Raw genomic sequence first — 19,402 nt, forward strand, 5'->3', positions numbered from 1 at the left:
CGAGATGAAAGGAAACCAGAACACTAAAATATTCAGTGACAGGACACAGTATGGGAAAGACGGGAGATCTGCACCCTTTCAGCTACAAGACACATCTGCCAACACCATTTCAACACAAAATGTGATGGTTTTCTGGTTTCTATTCCATACGGGCATATGAAAGACATCGTTTTCTTGGGTGCATGAAGATGAGGAGAAGAAAACGGTGTGACTTGATTAAGGTTGCGGTTGTTCCACCTCTTAGAGTCTCCTGCATGCCTGCGAATTCCGTACAGCAACCAGACGAGACTAACGCAAGGAGACTGTGGTAGAGATGGCAAGAATGTTAACCCACATCCAACACTGTAGGAAACGGGGGGAAACGGGTGAAAGGGAGGTTCAAATCACCCAGAATGAGGAGAGCTGTCAATCATCACCATGTGCTCCCCCCGTTTTAAACTCTGCTCATAAAAATCACATTAAAGTTTGTCTTCCGGGTGACAGAAATCATTCCCCACCAAGACAAAGAGCTTGTTAGTCTGGGGAGTGTCACCTCACCCAGATTAATGTGACATGTGACATTAACACTCCCCACGCGCTATGTCTGATATAGGACTGGGGAAATACGGTTCTTGGTAGAAACTGTGGGAGGGTGGCAATGTTTACACATAATTCTTATAGCTGTTGCGCTTTATGAATCGCCTATAACAAGAATTGCATCGTGTGACGTGACACATCGAATGTTTTGAAGCTGAATATTGCGCCTTCCTTCTCGCGCAGGCACCTTGAATGCTTATCTCAGACAGAAGGGCCAGACGACGTCAGACGGCCCCGTGTGGTCCCTCAGCGGAAACCAAGGGGAGCGCTGGAGGCTGGCAAAAGTCAACATTCACCCCACCTCGTCCTTTCAGGTCCGTGCCAGTCCATGCCGAGCCGTCCGACACAAGGGCACCGTGCCGTGTTTTCAACAAGCGGCACTCCGCACAGGCACCAGGGAATTTGGGATTCTGTTAAGACACTTTAAGACCCAAACGTACACCCAAGGAACAAAAAGCGTATTTTATCATTCCTGATACTAGTGTGACAGCTACATCCATTCCACTGTGTATGTGTCATTTTTTTCCTCTGTGTGATGAGTAAGAATGCTTTAGGAAAACAGAAAGGCCAAGTGTAATGAGCAATCATGTCAAAATTATAGTAGTGCATTAAGCAAACTCCACAAAAAATTGGCCACGCGAGTGTGTCACGCAAACCGTTTGTCTCAGCTGAACTCGTTCGGCAAACGTGAGGAGAATCAGGTCCGGACATTGTCCAGACTGGCATTTTGTCACCTCCTGAAAGTGCTCCATTGGGTGTAGGTGAGGAAACACCAGACAAAGCTGTTGTTTTATCCGTGATAGTGACTGTTTTTGCATTACCAGTGCTACATATTATCCATAGTTTTTAGTCATTTTCCAGATTGCTACAATGCGTATTAAAAACTCAGACAGATATAAGTGTGGAAAAGAGGGAGTGACCGGGAGATGATCCTGTAGACAGTAAATTTTCGCCATAACTAGGGCATAAAAAGGGCTGATTCAGGTGCCACATAATGCGGCAACCAATCACTCGCAGAAACATAGTCAGCTCTAGCCAACATAATCCCGGCTGATTGGCTGGCGTTCACGCTTGATAGTTCCCATAAATGTGACTGTTTGGCAAACATGCTTGCAGGGACATTTACATAAATACTTTTGAACGTCTGGTGCACTTGGAAAGTTTTGAACTTTCTGCCGTAAGCAACATGAAGTAACAGCCCTACAGTTTGAGCATCTTTCCCACTCTTGTCTCGCTAATAGTTTCAAATATAACAGCAGGCTTCATTATTAAAAATGAACGATGATTAAATCGCAATGAATTTATTGCAAAATGCGAGATTAAATGACCGAGACCCTTAAATCTGTGAGCATGTGTGTTATGCTTTTATTATGCTGGAATATTTTTCTCCCTTTTTAAAAAAAAAAAGCAGAAAGACGAAAAAATAACATGGGGGGGGGGAACACACCCACGCAGACACAGCAATTAAAGAAAAACTGATCCACAATCATGAGTGCATCATCCAACACCCACTTCAGTTTCTACAAAGCCGAATTATCAGTATATTGATAATAGGTATATTCAAAAACAATCCGGGGCCTCTGCTATTCTTTTGAACAGCGGGGCCACTTCATGTGCGATAGCACACGAGTGTTCGTGAAGTATGAACCAAGTCCATTGTCGTAAGCAGACTACGCTCTCTTTTTTTTTTTTTTCAGCACAGATTTGTACAGAAGTTTTGATTCATCTCTGTGTGCAAATGGCCTCGACTTTGTGTCGTAATGTCATGCATCTCCTGCAAGCTTTTTACGGCTCATCATCGGGTTCACGTTTTCACCGGCCTCTTTTTCACGTAGGTGGTGTTCGAGGGCGTCCGAGGACCGGGGATCGAAGGAGACATCGCCATCGACGACGTCACTCTCGAAGAGGGGGAGTGTCAGAATCCTCCATCCAATCGTATGTATAGCCCAGTGTCCCCATGGTAACAGCGCTGTAAAGTCCCATGAATGATAGCAACCCCGACTGTGGCGGAGAGAGAGCTCCATAATTGCACCAGGGAACAAACAGTGAGAGAAAATAGAAAACAGGACAGGTAATGGCCTGGAATTGACAAGACTATTGGCAGGGAAATCAGGACTTTGTTCATCGCAGCTTGACGTTTGATGAAGTCGAGGAACAACTGGGTCAACTGTGTTGCAATTGTCTGTTTGGCACCTTCTTGGACTTGCCCCGACTTCCAATTTTCGCTTCATTTTTCCAACGCTGTTCTATTCCCCGCAGCCATTAGAAACAGGTGTGGCGCAGCCGCTAACAAGGCGTTTTTTTGATAAGAACACATGGGGCTGGGTTGCGGTGTACAGCGTTTGCTCCTCAGTCTGCACCGAGGGGTTTGTTTTCCCAGGCAGACCATTTTGCACGCATTAGAGGTTCACTGTTTTCGGGAAAAAAAAAAAAGGATTAAATTTTTTTTTGGCAAGCGAGCCTTCTGCACTTCGAATTTAGTGAGCATCAGCTGCTTCTGTTCCTTCAAAAGTTTATTAGCAACAGATGCGTCTCGGTAGCACCTTTATTATCAATCACTCCTTCATAGTGCTTTACAAACATATTATTATATGTGTTATGTGACCTATATACACTGCTCAAGAACATAAAGGGAACGACTAAACAACACAATGGAACTCCAAGTCAATCATACTTCTGTGAACTCAAACCATCCACTTAGGAAGCAACACTGATTGACAACCAATTTCACATACTGTTGTGCAAATGGATAGACAACAGGTAGAAATTATAGGTAATTAGCAAGACATCCCCAATAAAGGCGGGGTTCTGCAGGTGGTGACCTCTGTTCCTATGCTTTCTGGCGGAGCTTTAGCTCTAGTGGTTGCATGAGACGGAGTCTACAACCCACACAAGGCATTGATGCTATGAACTGGCCCGCCTGTTCCCCAGACCCGAATACAACTGAGCACATCTGGGACATCTTGTCTCGCTCCATCCACCTATGCCGCGTTTTACCACAGACCGTCCAGGAGTTGGCGGATGCTTTAGTCCAGGTCTGGGAGGAGATCCCTCAGGAGACCATCCGCCACCTCATCAGGAGCATGTCCAGGCATTGTAGGGAGGTCATACAGGCACGTGGAGGGACGAACATACTACTGAGCCTCATTTTGACCTGTTTTAATGACATCAAAGATGGATCAGCCTGTACTGTGTTTCTCCACTTTAATATTTTAGTGTGACTCCAAATCCAAACCTCCATGGATAGATACATTTTTGTGTGGTTTTGTTGTCAGCCCATTAAACTATGTAAAGAACAAAGTATTTATTAAAAATATTTCATTCATTCATATCTAGAATGTCTTGTTTTGTTTTTCCCTTTATTTTTTGAGCAGTGTATATTAGTGCCTACAATCCATCAATGCCTACTCTTTCATTCAATGTGAGTTACCAAGAGGCTGAACTGGGACGTTTGTAACTGTGATGTTCTGGACATTTCCCAGCGCTTCGGTCCCACATCCAGAATTTCATGTTTGCTTTGTTGATTGCCCGTATAATTTTCATCTGGGATTGTTAATGTGTTTGCTGTGTCCCGTCCTCATCCTATTCTTATTTATTCTTCATTTTATCCTTGTCTTGTGTCTGTGCGTAGTTCATGTCTGCGTGAGGGTCTACGTGCCCTACGTGCCCCTACGTGCCCGGGTTTGTTAGTTCTGCATTTGCTTCCTCCTTCCTTCCGATGTACCACATGTGCCTAATAGTAACTTGACAGAATGATTGAAATACAAAAAGAAAATGATTAGCACAAACAAAGTTTTGTAAAAGTAGTTGCTTGATCTTAATTTACAACACTGGCCTGAGGATAAGAGAATCCCCCTTTTTAAAGACACTTATTTTTGGCATAAGAATTTAGCATTTTCTATATGGTTCATTTATGCTTTTTTCTTTCTTTATATATTGATTAAGATCATGGCCGATAGCTCATGAACATGTGAAATCCAGCATTATCATAAATCAAAGCAGGGTTCACAGTACAGAAATGCCAACTTCGCTAAAGTATGTTCATTTATACAGTCAATATGTCAGTCTAATAAAATTATGAAAACAAATAGTAATATAAACAATATTCAAATTCAGTGATTTAATTATAGTGTATTTTGTATAGTGTTGTGTCATGAGGCAGCACACAAAAACATTTCTGTCTTTCTTTCTTTCTTTCTTTTTCAGCAGAGAGAACAGCTGCCCCACCCAGAATCATCCATATATGGCTACTGTTAGTCACCCTGGCTTTTACCCTGTTTAGGTGACCCTCCTCCCTGACCCAAGCAAAAGAATGATCAACGTGGTAGTCAGCGTGTCCGTACCCTGAATATATATGGTCACCAAAGATTCATGGATTACTGAGAGGGACACGACGCTGGCTCACCACCCGTCAAGTCAAACAAAGAAAAAAGGGGGGAAATAACACAATGAGTAATAAATATTTGCTTTTTTCAATTCTGCTAATTTTTTTTTATATATATATATATATATATAAAATGCTCCCAAGCGCAGAAATGGAAGAACTTGGATGAAAAAGAAAATTCAGAACAAATTTGTAAAGCACAAGGACATCTTTCTGTATGACAGCTCACTGTAAAGCATTATTTAAAAGAAAGAAAATCATTAAAAATACGATAATTAATGTCCAAACTCGGTTCGTTAATTAATTTCTGTCCTGTTTGCAAAACATCCACACTTCTGTACCATTTTTTATTTTTGTTACATAGAGTTTTTTTTTTTTTTTTGCTTGGTGCTCTTTAACATTAAATGAAAAACTGTGGAAAGTTCTTATATCTGCTTTATCTCCCAACCTGAGTAGCTGCCTGTTTTTTTTTTTTTTTTTGTTTCGCAAAAACACTGTGCTCACAAATCCTAGTGGCAGGCTGGAAGTCTGAAGGCCTGGGGGCTTGGAAAGAAGAGAACGAGAGGGGGGCGGCCGCGGCCGAACGTTGAGGGAGGGACACCTCCAGGAACAAAGATGTTCCCAAGGAAAGCTGGGGCTGGCGCTTGTCTTCCTCTTTCTTTTGTGTAACACCAACGGAAACGAAGCCACTTTCTGCCATGAAAAAACAAAGTGCCTTCAGATTAAAATAAAAAAAATCTCATACAAGCGTACATGTATTGTGAGCCTGGCCGTTAAAACACCAATCACATCTACTCCGATGTTTCTACTGTCACCGCTGGGCTATTTTCTACACCGTTCTTTTTGCCCCACAAGTGCTCATGGAATGGCACAGCAGCAGCGACAGCAGAGGGGGGTCAAAGGTGAAGCCAAGGGATCGGCAGCTCTTGCTTCTGAGGTGACACGAAGGCCTGCTAATGGAGAGCCGTGGCCATTAGGCTCTCTTTTGAGGACCTTTTTTTTTTTTTTTAACGCTTCATTTCGCCCACAAGATAAAAAAAAACACAAAAAAACGAAAGGGGAACACAGCAAGGCAGGAGGAATGATAGAAATACAGGACACTTCTCTGCAATCGATTATTTGCGTCGCCGGAGGGAAGGAGGAGGAGGGGGAGGCTCCTCAAAACAGAATAGTGCTTTCGAGCAATGCAGAAGGACAAAGTGTAAAGAACGTCAGCAAAAGAATGGACAGAATAAAACTGACCAATCCCACGCCTCCGCCATTTATATATCGAACAATGTGCATCCTGAAACAAGGAGGGTGGAGGAACAAAAAAAAAAAAGAAAAATACGATTAATCGAAAATACGATTTCCAATAGTATTTTATTACTCTGCCGAGAATGTTTCTCTGCTTTTACACAAACTGTGAATTAATGAACTGTGGACTGTACCTGAGAGCATCTATAACCTTAACCAGCTGGTTTTTAAAAAGTGTTGTAAAAAAAAAAAATTAAAAATGAAAGAAAGAAAAAGAGAAATGCAGACAAATTTGCATATGTTGTTGGTTATGACGATGTTTTGAGGACTTGTGTTTGGTTTCTTATTTGTTCTGTTTTTTGGTTTGTTTTTTTATGTATCTTCATTGTTCAGAATTTTAGCTTCTTGGTTTTTCATTGTCTCCCTTGCACTGCTTTAAAAAAAAATGGGTGGAAAACAATAAAAAATAAACTGGTCTGGTCAACGTGGTGCATATGTAAATGTGAAGACGCTCTGTGGCTAAAGGTTTTTCGGAGACGCTTTATGCTGGCGTACAGGAAGCACAATATTTAAAAGGTTTCAACCCATTAAATGCAGTAAATATGCGTTCATGTGACCTATTCCTCCTTGGCCTGGGTTTAAGACATCAATCTGTTAAACTCTTTTATTAACATCTGACCATTAATAATTCATTCAGCTCCAACTGGACAGATCACAAAATGAAACGGATCTGCTCTGTCTTCGCTTTTGGACATAAACGAGCTGAAATAAGTGTATGCACCATACAGTACAGTATGTGTTTGATTCCCTGTCGTGACAGTGAAACGACTGGTCTGGGCGTGACTGGGATGTCTTCTGACGAATCTGGTGTCATGGGTTTGAATCTCATGTGGGGTGAGGTCTGTTACATGTTGTTTATTCTTATTGCCATGTCAGTGTCTGGTATGGGTGGTGTGGGACTCATACATCTACCTGGATATGCAGTGTAAAATAGGTGTGACAGGAAGCCAAACAGAGCATAGTGAGAGACCATTACAGGATATGTAGCCATTTCTTGGTGTGTTATAACATCTCGTTCCACACCGACAGTCATTCAGACTCACAATTCTGGAAAAAAAATTCAATATATTGCTGAACATAATGTTTCCTAGAAACATGGACAAAGTAGCCCATGGGTGCAACATGAATGAACATTACCTTTTTGACTAATTTCAACAGCACAGCAGAGGGTAAAAGCATGTGTTTGTGTGTTTGTTAATAAAAGTTGTTGGAGGAGCTTGGCCAGAATCTTCTTAAAACTTGGTAAAAGTCTCAATGTAGCACGGCTGGGAGTGTGAATGTGGAAATGCATGCATTTCTAATAAATAAAACACTAATAAATGGATAGAAACAAAGGGTCAAAGATTATGTATCTAATGCTTTGTATCAATCATTGAAGGGCTTAACCCCTTAACCCTACCAGGCAATTGCTCTGTGTAATTATTCCATGAAGTTCCTACATTAATAACATGTAGTTACTAAATAATAAATTGGTCGAGTCTATGGTGTTCTAAGGGTCCAAAGGTGGTAGAATTACCCTTGATGTTCATATGACATCATGCGTTTGAGAGCATTATGCAGTTATTTTCTACTCCATGCCGCATTTTTACTAGTTGAGACTGTGCAGGTCGTCAACAGTATAAGACTTGTGGTTAAAAAGGTCAACATCCTGTAATGATGCTATCATAGTGCTCTGTTAGGGCTCTGTTTCTAAATAAATATGCTTCTTCTCAATGTATTTGGATTTATCGGCCATTTTTTCATGCCATCCTTGCAACTAATGATATAATAAAGAAAATGTATTTTATGTTCTGTGAGTTGGGTCTGTTGAGGTGTAAACATTTTGTCTTATCCTTATCAAGCACTGGAGCTACGTGCTCGTGATGTGGTCTCATCTTTTTTTTTTTTTTTTACTTTGAAGTGCAAAGAGAGTGGAATCATTTTAACACACAGTATCATGTGACGTGGTTCACAGTATTTTTGGGCATATCAGAATCAGCCCTCAGGAAAAAAAAATAATAATAATAAGTTGCTTGACTGAACTGTTGAGAAAAACAAATTCATTAGCAATTCAGTATTACTGTTAAGAGTCTGCAGGGTGATTAAAAAAAAAAGACCTCATCATCTCCTCATCAAAATACTTTTTTCCCACATTTGCCTCTATCATATGAATATTTGCAAGCTTAGTCTTAGTCTTATCAGTTAAAGTGATTAATCATGATTCATTCTTAATGCTTGATTAATTGTGAAAAATATTATTAATTGTCAGTCCTAATGATAAAAATACACAGAATCATGCACTATTTTTTAAGATTTTTTATCCATTCATACACAAAATGTTTGCTTTGAGATTCCAGGATTTCTTTGGTATGTTTATTTTGTATGTGAAGGAGACTGAAAAGCATGCATGATCTGGATGTGTCTTGTTACTTCAGTGCCAAAGTGAACAATTCTGCTGCATGAACTCCAGACATAGTTGAGCATGTTCCAGTTTACATGTCGGAAAACCATTGTTAGCAATAACTTTTGTTTGCAGCCATCTTGTATTATAAGGAAGTTGAGGGGGTGTTAAAGACTGGACAAAAATGTCCAAATCAAATGCAACATTATTACGATGGCATGGCTGATTTTTTATGTTTGTTAGAAGCCATATTTCAGAACTCACACTATTATAGATAATGGTACATTTAGTCAAATGAAGTAACACATACTATTGGGCACAAGCCCTCAATTTTGGGTCAGGATAAGAATTTGTTTTTATTAACTTCTTTGTTTGCTATATTTATATATATTTGCTATATTTTTATAGAATAGTTCAATTTGAGTAGTGGCAAGCCTTGTCTTGGGGAAAAAATGACCAGCAATGGAATTTTTATACATTTTGTACTTTTCATTTACTTTTCATTTAGCTTTCATGTCTAGTAGCGATCTGTCGGCTTTTCTGTAGGATCTTGTGAGTGCACGGACAGTTTCATACAACCTAGTCATAATGGTGCCAGACATGCTATACAAAAATCTTGACACATTTTCCAGTGTCATATCAATAACATCCGCTGAGGTTTTGAAAATACGAACATGGCTTCCTAGCTTTAGTTCTCATAAAGAAGGAAAGTAACATTTTAATTAACACCCCTCTGTCGTTGCGAATCTCCTTTTTTGCAGCAGTCTGAATTCAGTCTTCCTTGCTACATTATTTATTAAAAGTTGTCATGGCCGATGGTGACAGAACCACATGTAATATACACTGCTCAAACACAAAAATAAGACATCCTGGATCTGAATGAATGAAATATTCTTATTAAATACTTTGTTCTTTACATAGTTTAATGTGCTAACAACAAAACCACACAAAAATTTATCTACTCATGGAGGTCCGGAAAAACACACTACAGACTGATCCAACTTGTAATGTCATTAAAACAGGTCAAAATGAGGCTCAGTAGTGTTTGTGTGCCTGTATGACCTCCCTACAATGCCTGGACCTGAGGGATCTCCTCCCAGACCAGGACTAAAGATTCCGCCAACTCCTGGACAGTCTGTGGTGCAGCGTGGTGTTGGTGGATGGAGTGAGACAAGATGTTCCAGATGTGCTCAATGGGATTCAGGTCTGGAGAACGGGCTGGTCAGTCCATAGCCACAATTCTTTTGTCTTGCAGGAACTGCTGACACCCTCCAGCCACATGAGGTCCAACATTGTCTTGTGATCCTAGGGCCAACCACACCAGCATTTGGTCTCACAAGGGGTCTGAGGATCTCATCTTGGTACCTAATGGCAGTCAGGCAACCTCTGGCGAGGTTGCAACCCCGAGATGCAACCCCACACCATTACTGTCCCTCTGAGGTAGCGGTCCTACTGCTGGGTTGATGCCCTTCTACGGCCTCCTCCATGTCTTCTGATGTGCTGGCCTGTCTCCTTGTAGCACCTGCATGCTCTGGACACTACACTGATGGACACAGCAAACCATCTTGCCACAGCTCGCATTGATGTGCCATCCTGGATAAGCTGCACAACCTGAGCCACTTGTGTGGGTTGTCTCTCTAGAGTGTAAATTGCCTATAATTTCCACCTGTTGTCTATTCCACTTGCACAACAGCATGTGAAACAGGTTGTCAATCAGTGTTGCTTCCCAGGTGGACAGTTTGATTTCACAGAAGTTTGATTGACTTGGAGTCACATTGTGTTGTTTAAGTGTTCCCTTTATTTTTAGATCAGTGTATATGCTCAAAGATATAAAAATAGATATTAAAAGGTAATTATCCAAATTGGATATTCAAACACATTTTACTTGGCCTGCATGAACAGACATATCATGTATCAGAACTAAGTCTAACTGGTTTTGCTTATTTCTTGTGCATTGGAGTGATATTCCTATTAACTGCATCAGTTAGTCATGGATGTAAAAGTTCATTTATTATTTGGCACACAGCAAAAATACAGTCAGAGAATTTCAAAAGGTGCGTGTGTTTCTGTGGCCTGTCTCAGCAGTCAGTTCATTAAAAAGAACCTGACGGCGGTTTGTTTGTGAACGGTGAGAGCTCTGGCATAAGTCATATTCGCCTTGTCATAAATTATCACACCATATTAAGGCCATGCAACCAAACAAGACCTTTTTCGCCAACAGCAAGTGCATCTGCTTTGTTGTTTTTGTTTTCAGCTTGTTCTCTTAGGACCCAGTGGGAAGTTTTTATTGTTTTATGAGATGCAGGTCTATGTCAGCCATCTCGGAATGCCTTCAGGCTATATTCTGCTGTGTGTATGCAGTACCTCCACAAAGTTTATAGGTTTTGATGAATTGACAGGATTATGATCTCCAGTATTATTTATGCGCAACTGCACCACCACAACTCAGCAACTATAACAATGAACTGTATTACGAACTGAACCAGGCTCGTTCCTGCTCAGGAATATCTTTCCTCTGCCCCACACATATGCGTTTTTTGTAGTCTTACCTATTCGTCCATTTGCATTTCAATTAAGGTGCAAGTTGACACGTCTTCTGTGATGTTTGTAATGTATCGGGAGTTAGCTATTTCCATGGCAACGGTTTAACCGGCTCCACTCATATTTAATTACTATAAGCTGTTGGATTGCCAGCGCAGAGATCACAGCGATGAAATGTTTGTCTGAGCTGTACATGCATGCATTTTTATCTGCATGTCTTCGCCAGAATGCCTTCATGTGTGTGTGGGTGGCGTGAATCGATGGGCCATATTTCCCTTGTACTTAGCACATGGGACATGTTTGCTAATATTCCATTATGTATAATATTATATGTTCTGTGTTTGCAGAAAGAAAGTTAACAACAAGAATGGACATCTTGATAGTTATCTGTTATCAGCCAAACACAAGCAAGTAAAGCTAACCTGCTAATGCTAGCGCACGCAGGACAGCTAGCATGGTCATCTTGGGTCTTCCGATTAAAATGCAGACCAGGCAGTCAGTCCAGTGTACAATGTCATTTTGCATCACATTATGCTGCCGTGTCTCCTTGCCAAACTCAGCGATAGCACTTTGTTTACACGACTATCCCTGCATTCACTGCGAGTGGGGAAATGTCACGGAATGCTAATCAGCCGGAGAATCGCTCGGAAGGGCTCAGGTCTGTCACTCAAGCTGGAGCCATTCAACATGCCAGCTGTCTGTCAACGTCTGCACAGGCGCGTGGCAGATCCGGCGGCAGTCAGAAAATATGAAGGGCAGCAAGATGCACGCTCACTGTAAACACGCCCAAAACGCATGCCATCAAGGTGCCGAGGTTTGACAAATTCCATTTATAGTAAACTGTGACTTTTAATGAGTTCCCCTTCAAACATGGGAGAGAATTTGAAACTTTTTTTCTTTGCCGTGCTGAATCACTCTGGATCCCAGGGGACTGGAGTGCCAGGTTATTACTAATGTAGTATTAAGAGTGATTGGTTTTTGTCATTGTCATACACAGCAAGCACAGCACACAGTGACACAACGATATGTGTCCTCTGCATTTAAACTGTACTTTCTTAAGGTTTCTCACCTCCAGTGTATACAATACAATAGTGTACAATAACTGAGTATGAATATGAAAAAAAAAATCTGGTGGTTGCAATGGTTGCCTGACGAACTACACACGGATTTTTACAGAAACATCACATGACAAACACTAGACAAATTGTCACGGGTGGGCTGGACATGACGATGAAGGACGCATTCGCACGATTTCACGCGACAGGGGTTTAATACAAACTACACACACAATGACCCTGACGGCGAACAGACACGAACAGGATAGTTTTATACAATTATATAAATAGACAGCAGGTGAACACGATCAGGGAACATTACACAGGACGAACATGAAACTCCGGTCCGGATCCAGAGTAACCCCTGCCGGTCCAGATCATGACACAAATGTATCTTTTTGCCAAAGAACCCAGCAATTGGAGAATAAACAGCTAATAAACATTAAACAACCACTAAAGATTCTTTTTGCTTCTAAGTGACAGGCTACTATAAGACTTTTTTTTATTTTATATTAAATGTTTGAATTTCTGCAATTATGGAAAAAGGAAGTAGCATGCATGAGACCTGTCAATCATCAGGCTCCTCCCATTTATACAAAAACATAAAAACTGTTTTCTAGGTGACAGATATAATTACAGAATTGTACGAAGTGGTTCTTTCTTGCTCAGTCTAACTTGGTGAGAACAGTACAATTGTCAACTCTGCTTTTGACCTCCATGGATGTCATTGTTTGGCCCTTACAAGTCATCTGCTGATTCATCTTCCAGACATCCAATGTAGAACTCGGATTGTCGGAACACTCAAAATCCAAACTATACTGTTGCAACATGTCACACAAATGTCTTGGGGAACCACCCAAATTGACACGGGGGACCGGATTTTGCCTGCGGGCCATAGTTTGGACATTGATGATTTAGCATGTGCTAAACACACAAATGTGCCTCAGCAGAGTGATGCTTCAAGGCAATAATCAAGCTAATATGCTATAAGCCCACTTCAACATCAAAGACCCTTTTCTTGTGCATTTCGTATGTCTCCAAGGTGTACAGCTCATGTTTTCATCTGATCAATCATAATGTTTATCCGCTCACTGCGCCATCTTTATTATTAATATTGCATTAAGGGGATGTGGGCATGCCTCTCCCTGCAGGCTGGAGCCACTCTCACACAGCTAATGGCCAGTCAAGCGGCCCTCGGCTTCTGACGGCATAAATAAATCCCTCTCATGTGATGGCATCTTAGCCGGTGTTGATGGGAAAACATGGCACTGAATAATGCATCGGCAGGGTCCTTGATGCGCGGCGGAGCTGTTCTGCACGTAGCAGGTCGGGCCGAATGATTCATCTGAGGCCCAGGGGCGCTTTTTTTCCCCTCCCCATCTTTCCTAATGTACCTATGGTACAGAAGTAACATTAGAGTAACATGAGTCACAGTTATGTACCTCGATAGCACAACATTTGCTCAATTGATTATGTCCCACGGATGCTTCCTGAAAAGCAGGAGCAATAATAGAAATGGCAACATGAATGGTCTTACAGCTGCGGGTCACGGGACCCCAACGGTATGAGGTGGGATACTCTGCCTTTCTTTTGTTGTCTGGTTTATAATGCTGTCCATCTGATCTCACTCGTAAAAAAAATCATTATTCCTCTTGTAGATGGTAAACATTAGTTGTACATTTTTTAAATTATACATTGTTATTTCTACGTTAATTAGATTGACACGTTTAATTCAAAATTATGAATTGTAAGATTGAATAAGATTATTTTTATTTAGAGTTAAAGTCTGTCCCCTTTATTCGGATCAACTTGTTAAATAATTAATAACTTCAGGTCAGTGCAGGGTTATCATGAACTTTGTCCATGTAAAAATCACTCGTAAGTGAATATTAATCATTAAGTTATTACACATAATAAATGAAGTTAATTGAGTATGTGTCAGGTGTAGGGTTAAATGACAATGGTAATGCAGTTATAATATGAATGCAAAATAAGTAATACGTGATTACAGTAATTACTATGCAGCTGTTTTGGTACGTAGGCAATTACAGCAATTATGGCAATTTGGTGCGTACAGCAATTAAGTCATTGTTATCAAACAATATCATGCTTTGTTATGATGGATGGTGCAACTAAATGCTTTTGAAAATGTAAAGTTTAATGCACATACCATCTTCCCACTGCAAAATAAACCGGGGAATCAAGTTCAAACACCAGCACGTAGAGGGATATAATGGATCAATTATTTTATTATAAAATTTATTAAAAGAGGAAACACCTGTTATTATCACCATTTTTATTTTATATTTCTTTCTGTTTCTCTCTGTGGTGTGCTACATAACTTATTATAAATGTTATATTGGCTAAATGTACACTACAGTACACCCATATAGGGCATCACATAAGTGCACATTCACGCCCGTTTGGAGACTTCGCCTGTTCCTCTATGAAGAAAATGACTCTCCTGTCTTCACTGATTTTTTTTTCTCTCTCAGTTTTCTCATTGGACAATGTTGTAAAGACTGTATTCTCTCGCTATTTGAGCAGTTGGTTACCAAAAGATTGCTTTTCTTTAGCACACACATTTTCTGCAAACTGACTGCTTGACGGCGCCTTATGAACCGTTCATTGACTTTGCGGCGCAGTTGCAGTTGTCTCCGCGGCTCCAGTCTTAGCCGAACGCAAACACAGCAATCTGTAATGATTCCATCCACGGCCAAGAGCAACTGAAATTGCAGAGCAGGTGCGTTTTGTTCATAAAGTTCTGCTGCACCAATTTCAGCATTTTTTGCTCTATTCGTATTTTTTATTTTTTTTTTTTGTTGTTTTTTTTTTTGTCGTAATGAGAGCCCAAACTGTGAGACTGCTTTAAGGAAAATATGTGGGGGGAATATGTGGGGGTTTGACTACTCGCCATTAGATGTGGCTTCAATCTGCTGTGTGCTAGATTGCAGTATGATTGCTGTGTGACTGTGTGCTTCTGTGATTGAATCGGAGTAAACAGAGGGTTCATAAATCTGTATTGTTGCTCTAACCAAGACAACTATACTTGATATTTAGAATAGAATAGAATCGAATAAGTAATGATACCATACCCGAAAGTAAATAGTTGGTAGTTGCAAGTGTTTTTCAGACTGACTGCATTCATGGTTTGCCTACCATGCCAGCAGATGTGCATAATGTGAATACCTTTTAAATAAATTTTGGCCTCAATTTGCGTGCTTTTCTCTATTGAGGCCTGCAGAGTCCAATGCCTGGCCAAGGGCCACATTGCATTCTTTTTATGTAATCGCACAATGCAGTTAAGGTAAAATCCATGAGATGAAGTTCTGAGATATTAACATGTGTGTGTTGCTTGCTGCTTTGAGTTTATACTTGGATTTCTACAAATCTTTTCTACGAATTAATTGAAATGGAAATTCAAGTAAATACTCTTATAGTATTTAAAAAACAATTATTGTCCAGCAGTGCCTTATCACTAGAGCTGCACAGGTTGCCACTGTAAATCTCTTCCACTCCTCCAAGACGACATCATGGATGTTGGAGACCTTGCGCTCCCCCACCTTTCGTCCAACAGATGCTCAATAGGGTTTAGGCCTGGAGACTAGTGATGGTAATTTTTCCTCTTTTCTTTTCTTTCGGCTCCTAAATGCACAACTCCAAAACAAAACAGGCATTTAATAGCAAATTGTAAAATGTGTGTGTGTGTGTTATCTATGTTCTTCTGCATGTTAGGCTAATTAAAATGTGCCTGACAGTTGTCCTAGGAACCATGTAAGGCCAACTGGAAACTTTCCTGAGCGAGTCATGCAGTGTCTCCTCTGTGTGTGTGTGCTCGAGACAGGCCCGCTTTCATCTGTGAGTGCTTATATATAAAATACCACTTGTGTGTATATATATATATAGTGCTCATTATCAATACCAAAAAATATCTTATTTATCTGTGTTCCCTATCTGTCAGATCCATAGAAAAAAAAGAAATTTAAGTGTGTGTGTAATCACCCAGTTGTCATCATAAATCGTTTTTCGAGCAGTTATACAACTGGGCATTTCCCATTTATCAGGGCCATACTTTACTCCCCACTTATTAAGCCTTGCTGGACCCATATTTCTTGTCCTGGTTCTCCTACACCTCCTAAGTTTCAATGGGCCCTGGTTGGCCTTTGAGCTACACAGCGTTGCTTTGTGTTCACCACACATACCTTGTACCTGTGTGTTGGGTGAGCTCATTGCAGGTTCATATGATCAAAGGCTCACAGATATTACAATGATAATAAGAAATCGGTGGTAGCACTCAGGGCAGTGGTGGCCTAGCGGTTAAGGAAGCGGCCCCGTAATCAGAAGGTTGCCGGTTCGAATCCTGACCCACCAAGGTGCCACTGAGGTGCTACTGAACAAAGCACCGTCCCCACACACTGCTCCCCGGGCGCCTGTCATGGCTGCCCACTGCTCACCAAGGGTGATGGGTTAAATGCGGAGGACACGGTGCACACACTCACTGTGTTGTGAGTGTGCTGTGCTGTGCTGCTGTGTATCACATGTGACAATCACTTTTTTACTTTTTTTAATCAGGAGCACCAGCAAAATCTGGTCCAGAGTTGCAGGTAAAGATCAAAGTATAAAGTATCACGGCTGGCGTGCCACCTCCAGGGGCAAGCGGACGTCCGAGGGGATGACAAGCCGGAAGAGGAAACCACCAAGGTCAGCGTCCCACATAAATAATGAGTGCTGACTGCCTGCTTCTTCACTTCTCCTTCGCATTGCCCTTGCGTGTTCGATGTTTGCCTCGCTCCACCCCTGGCAATGCTACGGCTTCAGCCCCCGATGTACCAGTTTGCTCCTCCACTGACCCACGCCACCTGACGCCTCTACAGGCCACGCAGAGCCCCCAGCAAGCCCCCACGCTTCTCGTCAGGCTGCAACTCTCCAATAAACCAGCTGCTTCACCCGCCTCCCCAGCATTGTCACCAACTGCACCTCCTCCTTACAATCGTGCCACAAAGTCACATGACATCGAGGAGGGAAAATGGCTAATTGGACAAAATTTGGATATTTTCACTTAAGGGTGCACTCGATTATGTTGCCAGCGGTTAAAACATTAACGGCGGTGTGTTTTTAGTTGTTTTGAGGGGACAGCAAATTTACACAAGCTGTACACTGACTACTTTACATTGTATCAAAGTGTCACATCTTGTAATGTCCCAAGGTAAGATGTAACAAAATATTTACAAAAATGTGAGGGGTGTACTCACTTTTGTGAGACACTGAATCTACTGCAATGAAAAAGTTCCGTTTCTGATCCAGCTGCTCCTGAGCAATGTTCTTCAGGCAGGCGCAGAAAATGCATATACTATATTTTATATTTTACTGCTGTAACATTAGCAATCAATTAAAAACCTTAAGACAGCTTTTACATTAGTTTGGTACATCATTGGGTGCAAATAATATCATGACAGTGAATAAGTTTGATATTATTAATTTTGTGTCATTTTCTTTGTTCTCACCAAATACTGAGAGAGAAATATGGCCCTCTAAATGTACATTTGTAATTGTCAAGAAAATGAAAACAAATGCAAATGGGCCCAAATTATTCAGTTAGAGAGGGCCTTCTCTTCCACAAACAGCTACAGCAATGTGGTTCAGTCAAACACACCAATATATTTGCTCCCAGAGCTTCGGTTGACATCAAAAGGCATCAAAGGAAAACCTTTTCCTACATTCGTAACATTTTTACAGACAATTTATCAATTTTCAGAAATAATGCAGTTACTGTTCCCAAAAACCCAACAACCCATCAGCGTTATTTATTATATGGTAAAAGTGTTTCCCGGTAGACAGGAAATTTGCATTAAACTTCAAAAGAAGCACGCCGAAGCAGCAGTATCTAAAAGTTTGCCCGAGTCGGGTTTTAGTGTCTCTGTTCTCCCAGAGAACCTCCAAGCTATCTTCCAGGTATAAAACACCGAAAATGCACAAAAATGAGAGAACAGAACAGAGCAGAAAGGTTCCCTTGAGACTCCTGCCTAGAAACTATTGTTCTATAATGTACATTCGAATGTGAGCCTGAAGTAGTAAAAGTATGAAATTCTTTATTTAATTATAAAAATGACGTGGTCTTGAGACCATTTCCAACAGCCCCTCCTTTACACTGGTGCTTGTGCTGAAGTTGGGTCCCGAGTTGAGACAATGGTGCAACATGACAAACACACAACGGTGGAAAAGTGTGAAAAAATGAATGCCTACCTCTCATGACAACACGGGTTCTCAGATTCCAGACCAGCAAGTTTTGGTGCAAATATTTTGGTGTAAAGATGTGGCTTCGGTCGCTAATCAGAACAAAAACAGCACTTGGGGCACTTGGTTAAGAAAGCGGCCCCATAATCAGAAGGTTGCCGGTTCGAATCCGCCAAGGTGCCACTGAGCAAAGCACCGTCCCCACACACTGCTCCCCGGGCACCTGTCATGGCCGCCCACTGCTCACTAAGGGTGATGACACATTTCGTTGTATCACCATGTGCTGTGCTGCAGTGTTTCACAATGACAATCACTTCACTTGTTTCACTTTCACTAGTGAGCTGGAAAGGGGGTAAATGTTACCTTTATTACCTGAAACAATTTACATTTATTAACATTTATCAGCCTCTTATCCAGAGCGACTTACGATTGGTAAAGGGACCTCCAACCACCCAACCCAACATGTTGGCGCATTCTCAGACGGTTCCATATAGTGGCACTTCATAGGACACTTAATACCCATAAGCCTTTGTTTGGATAGTTAAGGGTTCATCTATTCATTAACGTCTTTTCATTATGTGCTGGAAAATGCAGATATATGTGGATAATTATTTCAGATGTTGCATTGTTCTGTGTCTGTGCCCTAGAATTTGTTCTGACAGGTTTAAGGCAAACGGCATCACTGTGACAGCAGAGCAACCTGCCAGCTTGACTGCGGCTTCTCTCTCTTTAAACAGCACCAAGTGTTTTGGAGATCTGAGCCTGCCGGGGGGGAACAAAAATACTGCTGCACGGATGAAGCTGTGATGGGATGACGCAATAACAATAGCCTTTATGAACTTCAGCCGTTTTTTGCCTGTTTTCAGCTCACTTTCATGGTCTAACTGCCAATTTAGTGGACTACTGGCTTGGCGTTGGGGCTTTAAAAACGAATTA

At 41.2% G+C, this 19,402-nt stretch overlaps 1 protein-coding gene across 5 annotated transcripts in view; it reads left to right on the top strand.

The window, feature by feature from the left end:
* Positions 1-8,042, top strand: part of LOC114803110 (MAM domain-containing glycosylphosphatidylinositol anchor protein 2) — a 151,550-nt gene extending 143,508 nt beyond the window's left edge. For 4 of the 5 annotated variants that reach the window (XM_029002425.1, XM_029002427.1, XM_029002428.1 and 1 more), the window contains 3 exons: positions 760-890; positions 2,412-2,511; positions 4,783-8,042. In XM_029002425.1, coding sequence (XP_028858258.1) covers positions 760-890; positions 2,412-2,511; positions 4,783-4,862 — 311 coding nt within the window. In that variant the 3' untranslated portion in view covers positions 4,863-8,042. The remainder of the gene's footprint in view (positions 1-759; positions 891-2,411; positions 2,512-4,782) is intronic. The other variant, XM_029002426.1, reaches the window with a different exon arrangement.
* Positions 8,043-19,402: the final 11,360 nt, after the last annotated feature.

The sequence above is a fragment of the Denticeps clupeoides genome, chromosome 14 (assembly GCF_900700375.1).
Source record: "Denticeps clupeoides chromosome 14, fDenClu1.1, whole genome shotgun sequence".
NCBI classification, from domain to species: Eukaryota; Metazoa; Chordata; class Actinopteri; order Clupeiformes; family Denticipitidae; genus Denticeps; species Denticeps clupeoides.